The sequence below is a fragment of the Tachypleus tridentatus genome, chromosome 13, assembly GCF_004210375.1.
Source record: "Tachypleus tridentatus isolate NWPU-2018 chromosome 13, ASM421037v1, whole genome shotgun sequence".
Classification (NCBI taxonomy): Eukaryota; Metazoa; Arthropoda; class Merostomata; order Xiphosura; family Limulidae; genus Tachypleus; species Tachypleus tridentatus.
In genome coordinates this window covers 242,298,363-242,311,076 of record NC_134837.1, presented here as the reverse complement: position 1 = coordinate 242,311,076, position 12,714 = coordinate 242,298,363, and the positions used below count along the sequence as shown (strand labels likewise).

Here is a 12,714-nt window from a genome sequence, read left to right as displayed (position 1 = left end):
ATTTTTTTTTAAATGTTTAAGCGAAACTATTTTTATGACTTAATTTTTTTAGATCAGTGTAACCAGAACTATTTGACTGGTATAATGTTTTTAGAATTGTGTAACCGAAACTAATTCTCTGAACTTTTTTTCAGAAATGTATAACCAAAACTCTTCGTCTGAGATAATATTTGGAGAATTGTGTAACCAAAACTAGTCACATGAGTTATTTTTTAAAAACTTTGTAGCCAGAACTAGTTGTTTGAGTTAGTTATTTTCAGAACTGGTTAACTGAAGCTAGTCGTCTGAGCTGTTTTGTTTTAAGTGGACGAAACCACTTATACTGACAATTGTTTCTTATTGTTTTATTCTTGAAAATGATTTTGGAATGAACCATATAAGCTGTGTGCATCCTTATTGTTAGTCTGACCAGCAAAAACCTAGGTTTGAGCAATATCTATTGAAATCGACGCATGAACTCTTACTCACAACGCTTTTAAAAATGATTAAGATATTGTTTATTATATGGTAGCTAATTTTTGAAATTTGTTCAAATAATTATGTTGTATCTTTCTTACACGCACCCCTGTTGGCTGAATCAGTACTTGTTCAAAAACCAACTGTACATTTTTGGAAGGGAACAATAATTGAAAACGTTAACAAACAGGTAGAAATTGAGAGGATTTTATTTAGGTTAAATTAAGATGCTTTTCAAATACAATACTTTTCAAAACTTAAGAAGTTGCTGTAATTCTACGTAGTCTGTAATAGTACATTGATTATTTATTCATCCACAGGCCCTCCAGAGTCTGTAAAAAACTGTTCTGTGCTGAATCAGACAGAACACACTATCTTTATCCAGTGCCTTCGGGGATATGACGGTGGCTTGTCCCAAAGTTTCACAATAGAAGCTTACAGTTTAGAAAATGGAAATATGCTAGCTAATATAACTACCTCAACTGAACCACAGTTTTCCGTTTCACAACTCCCAGGTAATGCAGCTATACGCTTTCTAGTGTTAGCCTCTAACGCCAGAGGTCGAAGCGCTCCTGCAGTACTGACAGCACACACACTTCGGTCACCAGAGAAATTAACTGTACGAGGTAAGATCAAATATAGTGCTTTTTGTTTTCCAAGTTATAAAATATGTCACTAGTGAACCTTATTTGTATTTTTCAATACGATCGTCACTTTAAGGTGTAGTTCTTGCGAAATTATTCAGATTTTATTGAATAATTTTTTAGTAATTTTCACTAAGGTAGAAATGATACTTAATTCGGACTTTTAACTTCTTTAACAAAGCAGTTTTAGAACACTGAACAATGTTATTCAATTAATGACGTTAGTTTCAAATCTAACCGATTCAATAAAACTACAAAATCTGTGTTTTTGTTTTATGTTTTAAATTAGCGATTCATTCAATATTCATGATGATGTGATAGGTGTAAACGGACTCCGGTGTGTTATTGTGATTTTTGCTACCTTTTGTTTACAGATATATGATTTTATGGTAAGAGTTTTTTGTCGCTTCTCAAGTATTGAAGACCAGCGGATGATTATTTTTTGTTGGATACTGTAAGCTGCTGCCGGTGTATTAGTGACATCGCTTTTTATGTCTCTTTGTGGCACTTTTAAGTCACGGTGCATTATATACTCTTATTTCTTTCATCCGACCCTTAAGTATTTTAAAATCATAAACGAAAAGAAAACGGCCCTTCTTAAAAGAAATAAATGTTCTGTTATTTGTTAGTGCTTAGGTTTTCTTTGTGTTTTTCATAAAATTACCTCAAGTATTAAAAGACACCATTGTTCTTGGGTTCTTCTTGATTATTTGTTAAAAATAAATACAACATTCAGAAGATTTATATTTAATGTAACTTATTTATTTCTTGACCATCTGAAGATGACCTAGGAAGGTCGAAACGTTGTTCTCTATTTTATTAATAAAAGTGTTAACACCCATGCCAGCCGTTCAGAGAGACATTTCTATTTCAAGCGGGTTTCTCGTCATCAAGAATTATTTCTTCAGTAACATTCCACAGGCTACTTTCGTTGAAAGTTCTAATGCACGGATAAAATTAAATAATTCCGAAACATGTGTAGTAAAGTTTGCCTCACACGTGTCGTACCTTGGTCACTTCGCTTTTCTGAATCTGGCCACTTCAAAAATCAAGTTTTTACTACAGTTTTCGATTCTCCTGAAGAAGTAATCATGTTTCACCAGTTTGTCATCTACCGAATACACTCTGTATTCTGCAAAATACGTTTATTTTAAATGGTTTAGGGACTAGTAATTTGGTTCAGTTAACATTTCTAAAAAAAAAACGTCAGTGACTTTAAAACCTACTTTTATGTTAAATGATTTAATATTCTTTTAAGTCTTTCATACATCCTCTAACATAAAAGGGGGAGGCTTTCTTTCTACTAAAGTTAACTACCATTCAGGGGCTTATCTGTACGTAATATCGTTTTTCAGCTGTAATCAACCACTCTATTTTAAAGGATAATTTTATTACTTAAAATATTCTCAAATTATCGATATATTACCCGCTTTTGAGTTAAAGGACTAGGTAAGAACTCCTAGAATTCATGTATAGCCATTCCTAATTTTGAGAAAGGAGCCATCGAGTAAACTCACCACAGTATAGGTTGTGCCTCATGGTTTCAACGAAATAATGGAAATTGCGAAGCATATTCAATGGAAGTCAATTCGGTACCCAACGCATCGACCACTAGCCTATGTAAGACCGATTTATAGTTAAAGGCTGATATTAACAGAAATTTAGATATCCAATGTGGCTTTGTTGGATTTAAACTTCAGAAGTCAGATATATGAACTTCTGCTATTGTTAGTCTATTTGTCATGTAATAAAGATGTGTTATTGGTTACCTGTCTCGTTGAAAACTTTGTTCTCAAATAGACGTATCTCGAGTTCTCTATTCCTCTTCATTTGATCATAAAACCTGATCATTAATATAACCTTGTATGAATGAGTTGAGGTACATAGTTGTAAAGATTTGTTTTCAAAGTGCTGTTAAAACAGTCTACAAGTATACTTCCATCTGATTAGTACTTCTTTTCAAACAACTGACCATTTCAATGGTGTCAGACTTCTTGGAAGTTACGTCATGAACCTTACTTTTAAATTAAAGATGTAAAATTGTTATAAACGTTTTATTGGGGTAAGCGGCTTAGTGATTACGGTTTCAGATTATGAATTCTGAAGTCCATGGTTTGCGTCCCATTAATGCTAAAAATAACAAAATGATACTCACTTTGAGGCTATGGATACGTTATAAGAGCGACTTCAAATTCCGTAGTTTAATTGGCGGAACCAATGAATTAGGAGTGAATGTTATTGACTGAGCTACATATATAAAAATATTTCTTGTACTAAAATATACAAGTGGAATATGTTATTGTTCTCAACATTCTTTCAATAATACATTTGTATGTAATGCAAGTTACATGCTTTCATGGTGGTCAATTTGGTTAAATTACGCCCGGCATGGCCAAGCGTGTTAAGGCGTTCGACTCGTAATTCGAGGGTCGTGGGTTCGAATCCCGATCGCACCTAACATGCTCGCCCTTTCAGCCATGGGAGCGTTATAATGTGACGGTCAATCCTACTATTCGTTGGTGAAAGAGTAGCCCAAGAGTTGGCGGTGGGTGTGATGACTAGCTGCCTTCCCTTTTGCCTTACACTGCTAAATCAGGGACGGCTAGCACAGATAGCCCTCGTGTAGCTTTGCGCGAAATTCAAAATACACAAACTCTTGGTTAAATTGGTTTTCTTTCAGAGTGTTAGGTACGTCCACTTTATAACGAGAAGATAGGCAGAACATATTATTTAAAACATGCAAAATTTTAGTTAAAACTAACCACGTTTGAGTAAAGAAGTTATCAGACTGAGCTCAATGAGTAATATACACAATGTAAACACTCGTTATTAACTAAGAGAGAAAACATAGCGCGTGCACTTGCTTGTGGACGTTGTACGGTCGCCTTTTACTGGATTCGAAATTTCATTATACCGGCTTTTTTCCCTCGAGATGTGTCCCGGCTAACAATTCACTTTAGATCCAGGACATAAATGTTTGAATCTAAAGTTTCTTACTTAATGGAAAACGTCGGATTTACCCATGACGATTAGCGCTGCTCAAGTGATTGATCATTGCGACTGAAACATAGGTATAGCTATAGCCTCGAGGTGCCATCTGGCCTACCATTTTTCCACGTGGACAGAAAAAAAAAACGTTATCTTCAAAGAAGAGAGAGAGAAATAAAAAGAAACTATAACGAAATCAATTTAATGGCTTTCTTGACCACGTGCTGTGACTGCACTGACTGAGAATAAATGAATTTTTGAAATGTTTTACAGTAAATTGAGAAAAGAAACCAAAAAAAGTAAGGCTTACCTGCATAACACAAAGGTCTACGTGAATATAGTTGGCTGATATCGTTTATAATATTTTTATATATTAGTCTTTACAATACTCTATCACTGACAATTTCATATTTTTAATGAACACATTTACAAGAAATTCATTCTTAAAGCAATATGTGATGGTTTTGTTTTATACTATTTGAAGTGTATACTACATGTTAAGTTTCACAACAATATATCTTAACGTCGCTTTTTTTTTCACTCATCCATCGAATATTGTTGAGTAATGTCCGAAACTCACATTAGAAATACTGCTTCCTCGTTTGTTTCGAATTTCGGGCAAAATTTCACCAGGGCTATCTGCGCTAACCGTTCATATTTCAGTAACGTAAGACTAGTGGGGAAGCAGCTAGTCATCGCCACCCACCGCCAACTCTTGGACTACTCTTTTACCAACGAATAATGGGATTGACCGTAACTTTATAACACCTCACAGCTGAGAGAGCGAGCATGTTTGGTGGAACGAGGATTCAAACCTGTAACATTCAGATTACAAGTCAAGAACCCTAACCACCTGGCCATGCCGAGCGAGAAATGGTGTTTAATATCATGAAAATTTTAGTGGTTTCCTGTTATGTTTAAATGATCCTTGTCATGAATCTCTTACATATTTTATTTTAGATGCAAAATCAATACGAATTGATTTACATACTTTATAATCAGACGTATTGGTAAGTATTTGATCATAATTGCTTTTTCTCTTCAAATTACTGTTAGTTATTAATTTGTTATATAGGCGCAATGTTCAATATTTAATATGGAGGAAATGAGCCACAAAAATCATTCATACTTAGTGCAACAAGTTAAAGCAGCAGGGGCGTAGATCCTGGGTATGGGGGTATACATCCCCCTTCATCTTAGGTGGGGGGTATGGTGCATACAATCATCCTCCCTACAGTTTGGTCTGTTGAATTGTTTTATTGTATCACAGGCCTACAAATTATGTGTTTGTTCTTGTGATTCTCGTGTTCTTACCAATCGAATTACATAATTAGGCCTAGATGTAGGCTTTTTCAGTAGCCGAAATGTACTTCTTTAATATAAGCGTGCTTCTAAGCTTTTCGAAATAAGCGATAGTTCGTAGGTATCAGTCACTAGGCCTAAGTATACATGCAAGTATCGTGGCAACAAAATTACTCTGTCACTGCATGTTTACAGCTTTGAAATTCACGTAATTAGAGATTACTAATTTGCAAATTGAACAGTCCGCATAAGTGGTTACAAAAATCATTCCCCCCCCCATCGGGTGTAAAAAATCTACGCCTCTGTAAAGCAGTATAATCATCTTGTGACAGTATACGTAGTGAAGAAAGGGTTCAACAGGTATTAGAGAACCCTTTACATAGTTTTCTTGTCTAAAACTATCAAATTTCCATAAGGTTTGAGCTTTATTTATTACGTAATGTTGACAATACTTCGAGCTTTCATAAAATATACCTTCATATTTCATGTAAAATAGCAAACAATTAGTTTATTGAGCTGAGAAAGATGTTATTAATGGTACACTTACATCTGTTTATTTGGAAGGGAGGGTATATCCAATTTCAAACAACCTGGACGTCTTTTTGTATTGGAACCACATCTAATAGCACTTCTTAACCGATATTGCCATTTTAACAACACATTAAAAGCACATGGACAAAATAACCAGGTTCGGTGTCCCTAAAATTCAGGATTAGTCGTCCATAATTATGATCTAGTGGCTAGAAGGGAGGAAGGAAGTCAGCAGCACCCTCCGCCACAAGGACTTTGTAGGACTATTTTAACATAATTACGCAAGTTTCCGAATAAAGATGTTTGTATTGTGATATTAAACGACGTTTTCACAGATGAAAAATCATAATGTTCTTTGATAAAAATAATAAATTCAGTGAGTGTTTAGAATATGCACAGTTCCAAAAACATATTTCATTTCAATACGGAGTATCTCATTTAATCACAAAGCGAAGATATTATGGCTGTGAAAATGAACTCCCTGACTCATTGCGATAAAATTTGAAATATCTCCTGGTGCAGTTTGTGAGATAATAAACAGGGATTTCAAGATGATGAAGAAGTCACAAATTTTCAGCCACATCTCTGAATCAATGACGGCTGCCATGAGAAAAATGATTGAAAAATCACAGCAATCTTATTCGACCATGTTATGCCGGTAGAAACTCCTGATTTGGTTCCAATAAAATTTCTTGACTACTTTTCTGTTTAAATGTGGCTTGGAAAGCCAAAAATCGACATACAGAGAAGTATGTTTATGTGGATGGAGAATATTCAAGGTAAGTAGTCTAAGCTTGTCCTTGCCGCCTTTTACAGTAATGTGTTACACATAAAACTGCAGCGTCGACAGTTGTCGTGAATACACAGACAATGGAAGTAATTACTTCAAGAGTTTCCTTTGAATTTCACGTAAAGCTACATGAGGGTTATCTGCACTAGCCATCTCTAATTTAGTAGTGTAAGACTACAGAGAATGCAGCTAGAAATTCAAAACAAAACAAACAAACGTTAAGGGTGAGCATGTTTAGTGGGATGGAGATTGAGATTCGAACCCGCGGCCATCACATTGCAAGTCGAGCTCCCTAACCGCCTCGCCATGCGGGGCCCAATTTCAAGGGAGGCACAGAACTTGGAAAGTTTTTTTCTATCTGGAATTAACCTTTAATGTAACATTTACCACATAATGGCCAATATTGTTCTCACATAGTTCTAAAATTAAACAACGTTTAAAGAACTAACTAGCATTGATAAAGTAGAAATAATAATAATATTTAAGTAAAAGAACAATTAAGAGTATATAAAACTGTAACAAATATTATATTGGTCAGCAATTGCAAATTAGGCCTATACTACAGTAGGGTAGGTTTTGTTTTATTTTTCTAACACCAAGATAAGCCTACAGCTACTCAAACTTCACTTTATAGCCGCAATTCTGTTTTAACATATAAAACTGCTCCATAAATACTAAAGAAATAAAAAGTTTCAAGCGAACAACAGAGTTGAATATTTCGATTTATTTTACGAGCACAAATTATTAACTATGTGAAGTTGATGAATCGGCTTTATTGATTTTATAGTGACCATCACGCCGGACAGTAGAGCTGATGATCCATGGTTCGCATCTTGTTACAGAAAAAAAAATGTCTTTCGCAATGGAAACGTTATAACAATGACGGTCAAGTATTACAATTCGGTCTGAGATAATTAGCCTAAAAGTTGACGGTAGATGGTGTTAACAGATTACCATTCCTACAGTTGCCTATCAAAATTAAGGACGACTAACGGAGGCAACCTTCGAGTATTCTGCGTGAAATTAAATAAAAAAATTCTGTTTAGTTGGTGGACGACTTCATGGAATATGTTCTTCTGTTCCTCAGTTAACATAAAACAAAATGGCATCACATAACGGATTAAGATGTTAAAACACTCGTTTCCAAAGAAGTCCAACTGATATATCTAAGAACGGCTGATATAAGTGTTAACACTTTTACTAATAAAGCAGAGGACAACGTTTCGACCTTCCTAGGTCATCTCAAATAAGTTTCTCATCATCAAGAAGTTCACTAATGTTTTAAAGAAATGAGATTGGACGTATTTCAAAATAACACATGACCTCAAACTAGTCCTGATAGTAAACATTGTTCTATTTCAGGACTAGACTGGCTCGAGTATATTCGAGAAATGAAACGCAACTATGATTAGAACCAAGTCTGTAAATCTGACCCTTTTAATTACGAGGACCAATCCTTCCTTACTCTGTAAACTATATACTTCAGTTCAAAGGAACACACTTTGTCTGTTGTTTGAATGACTACAAAACTAGTTTCAGTTAAATCCAACACAATCATCTAAGGTTAACAAAACAGAACACAAATATGCTTGGTGATGTCAGTTTTTGTGTTGAATTTTATACAATGTTCATACACATTATAATCTAAACTATGGCGTTTCATAAAGCAACTTAAACGATTTTCATTTTTCATAATAATATTTGAAAAAGTAACCCTGTTTGAGCACTTTAAAAAAAAAACATAGCTCATGAAATATCGATTTTTTTAAATTCACTCGGATCCCCCGCTGGTACAGTGGTAAGTCTACGGATTTACAATGCTAAAATCAGTGGTTTCATTCTCCTCGATGGACTTGGTAAAGAGCCTCATGTGGCTTTATTATGAGAAAAGCACACACTTCAGTTGTTTTCCATATCATCTTACAGAGTAACTTTTTTTAAAAGTTTAGTGTATTATACTTAGAACGTTTGTTTGGTCAGCTAGGAATCTTGTACGATTATCATAATGTGTGTGTGTATATTAGTTTATTTATCTTTGTGGCTTCAATGCATAATATATGGCCAATATGAATTACTTTATAATTACTGGTAGTTTTATAAAGAAACGAAATGATATAATTAGACAGTCAAAGGTTAATTTAGAACGTTGCTTTCAACTATGCAAGGTTATATAAATTTGACCTCACAGATACAAGTATTTGAATATTTAATTACTAGACTTCTTATTTGTTACTTTTAAATTACCAGACTATATTTACTTCAGCATAATAAACACATTAATTTCAAAAGACAGCAAGCTAAAATAATCACAAAATTTAAACGAATATCAAATATATTAACCTGTGATTCTCCATTACACGATCATATTAATAATATCACACGCAACTAAATGTAAGTTTTAGGAGTTTGTTTGTTTTTTGAATTTCGCACAAAGCTACTCGAGGGCTATCTGTGCTAGCCGTTCCTAATTTAGCAGTGTAAGACTAGAGGGAAGGCAACTAGTCATCACCACCCACCGCCAACTCTTGGGCTACTCTTTTTACCAACGAATAGTGGAATTTACCGTCACATTATAACGCCCCCACGGCTGAAAGGGCGAGCATGTTTGACGCGATGGGGATTCGAACCCGCAACCCTCAGATTACGAGCGAACGCCTTAACACGCTTGACCATGCCGGGCCAAGTTTTAGGAGAAAGTCCTAGATTATCTAATTACATCTACTGGTAAGACAAAGGTAAGTCTTTGGATTTACAATGCTGAAATCAAGAGTTCAATTTCTCCTCGGTGGATACAGCAGATAACCCGATGTGGTTTTTTTATAAGAGAACCAACATTGTCTAATTACAAAAATCACCTTACGGAGATCTTATTGTTTAAAATATCTTAAAGTTAAATACTGGTAACCATAGCACTTAAGTCAGACATGGTCAGGTGGTTAATGAGTCATACTCGTAATCTGAGGGTCGTGGGTTCGAATCCACGTCAATCCAAACATGCTCGTCCTTTCAGCTGCGGAAGCATTATAATGTTACGGTCAATTATTTGTTGGTAAAAAAGTAGCCCACGAGTTTGCGGTGGTTAGTAATGACTAGTTGCCTTCTCTCTAGTTTTACATGTTAAATTAGGGATGACTAGCGCAGATAGCCCTCGAGTAGCTTTGCGCGAAATTCAAACCTAACCAAACCATGGTACTCATAGTCATTGTTATTATAATATCTTTATTTGATTGGCGAGTTTTTGATGGTTTAAATCATATTTCGTATTTATTTTCGACATTCAAAAATATTAAATATAACGGATTTTTCGTCTTTAGACGTACCAAATCTCCATTTATAGAGCTTTTAAGCAGTTTCGACCAGTGGCTCTCCTGTCGTGGCAAATGAATTTTACTGTGTTCATTTTATCTAGATCTTAATGATTATACCATGCTTTTGTAAACTAACTATTATGTGACTATATACCTGCATTTAGAAGCTTCAGACAATTACTTAACATGTTACATGATCAACCTAGTTACGTATACAAAATAGCTTCCTAAAAAATTTGTCAGTTAAGCACATTTTTCGTAATCACTATCTTTCCAAATTACCTTAAATTATATTTACCAGCAGAAACGTCGCTCTACTGGCTGCTATTGCTGCTAGTAATAATTCATCTTAATATTCCAACCTTACTGAATAAAAAATTAAGTTTTTTTTTCTGGAAAGTACTGCACGGGAAAAATGTTCGAATTGTGCTCATTAGTCGTCAGTCTATTCAATTTACAGTAATCAAAATGTTCATATGTTTTAATGATACAAATTGTAATTTTTTTTTTAATTTTAAAAGTGGTACCATCTGTTAGAAAAATAATAGTTTTCTAAAAACTTCTGTTTCTCGGTGCTACATTTCAACATTAAATAAATAAAAATATAATCAAACCGTCATGTACAGCCCTAGTAAAAGTCATGTTCCTGTTGTGAGAAGAGTCTTTTATTTAACTTTGTTTTACTGTGAAGAAATGGTTGTTGCACGTACAACAAATATTTTTTTCTAATTGTATGAACCTAGAATACCAAAAGTGTGAATTTTTTAATGGATTTCTGTTTGTGGTGCCATTTAGGAGATGACACAAGAGTTTTATTTACATACATAAAAACTGACATACAAGGAATGTATTTTATTGTGAAAAGCTGTAAACTTCACGTGACAGACACAGGTACACTGTACTTAACTGAGTAATTACCAATCTCTAAAATATCATAAATTTACATACGTGAGTCATATAACATTCCTTGTCACCATACATAATTGAAATACGTTTCCATTTTGAATTCGCCATCGTATTTAAGGAATTGCTATATTATTTTTAATAACCAAGTGCTAGTTGTTATATCGTTCTTGGCCTGCCATCTGCTTCTAGTTTTGCCATCAACATAAAAACAGTCTTCACAGTTCAGTTAAAAATACCAGAGCCTTACTTATTATCAAAACTGAGTTTGTTGTATTTGACAAAATCCAAAGGTAGATTAGATAAGCTATCGTATTTGTCTTCATGTTTGCTTGGTGCTAGCTTTCAATGAATTTAGGATTTCCTCTGAAGAAGTAGAAACAAGAATGTGGAAGATTCGGGATTAGTTTAGTTTGCTATATCATTTTCACATTTTACTTTTAATTTCTTTAGGATAAGAGAGAAGCCAATTCTCTTCATAACTAGTCCGGCATTACCAGGTGGCTAATGCATCGACTCGTAAGCTGAGGGTTGTGGGTTCGAATCTCTGTCACACCAACAATGCTCGCCTTTTCAACCGTTGGAAATTTCTAATGTTACGGTCAATCGCACTATTCGTTGGTAAAAGAGTAGCCCACGAGTTGGAGGTGGGTGGTGATGACTAGCTGTCTTCCCACTAGTCTCATACTGCTACATTAGGAATGGATAGCGCAGATAACCCTCATGTAGCTTTGCGCGAAATTAAAAACAAAGAAACAACTGATATTCAAGAATATTTACTATTACTTGAGGAATAGACCTTCAATTCATTGTTTTGTTATGCACAAAGGAAAACAGAAATATTTTTACTTTCAAATTTATTTTCTAATTAGTTTGACTTTTGTATGTCATGGTAGTGGTGATTATGGACACCAAAATTGATCTATAAATCTGAATATGCTTCAAAAAGACGTTATTTCCTCCACTGTTTCAGACACTTTACTAGTATTTTCAAGTTTCTATAATAAACTAAACGAGAATCCTATTTTATCTAACAAAAGAACAAAGTTCTCAACTAAAATAACTTATTGGCATAAGATTGTGTTGGAAAATAATTACGTTCGACTTTCTATAAATTAATATTTTTTTATAATTTTGATGAAAATCGTTTGTTAATCAATATAATATAATATTCTGTCAATAAATAAATATTCATATTTTGAAATAAAAGCGAAAGCAGAAAAGTTTGTTGTAACTTTTTGTAAATGTTTGCGGTTAATAAATTGTTCCCAATATTCCAGGAAATGGAGGCAACAAAGCGGTTTTTGCTCCAGTTTTGGCGACACTAATTATTGTGGCCATTGTAATGGTGGTGGCACCAATTACAGGAATAATCGCTTTTAGAATTCAAAAACAGAAGAAAAGACAAGGTAGCTTGGCTTTCTGTTGTTTTGAAATTACTTTATATTTCGAACTTAATCTTATAGACAACATTCTTAGAAAATCTAAAATTTTTAAAGGGTTTAATTAGGTATTAAGGTCAAATTCATATAAGAGTTTACAAATAATGGATTGCTTATTCAAACCAGTGTGCTTTAAAATATACATTTTTATTACTCTAAACTTATAAGAGCTATAAATATCTTTACTTCAAAAGAATAATACTTCTGATGCCATCCGTAAAATATTTACAATGAAACGCAAACGCTCTTTTCTGGCAAAAATTCTTAATTGAATATGTATGAGATACAAACACGCATAAAGGTTTAAAATATATATAGGTGAAATATGACAGCTGTTTAAAACATTCCTG

The 12,714-nt window shown here is 34.0% G+C and overlaps 1 protein-coding gene across 2 annotated transcripts in view; it reads left to right on the top strand.

Annotated features, from left to right (window-relative positions):
• Positions 1 to 12,714, top strand: part of LOC143238752 (nephrin-like) — a 163,439-nt gene that overhangs the window by 132,823 nt on the left and 17,902 nt on the right. For both annotated transcript variants that reach the window (XM_076479261.1, XM_076479259.1), the window contains exons 8-9: positions 777 to 1,082; positions 12,203 to 12,331. In XM_076479261.1, coding sequence (XP_076335376.1) covers positions 777 to 1,082; positions 12,203 to 12,331 — 435 coding nt within the window. The remainder of the gene's footprint in view (positions 1 to 776; positions 1,083 to 12,202; positions 12,332 to 12,714) is intronic.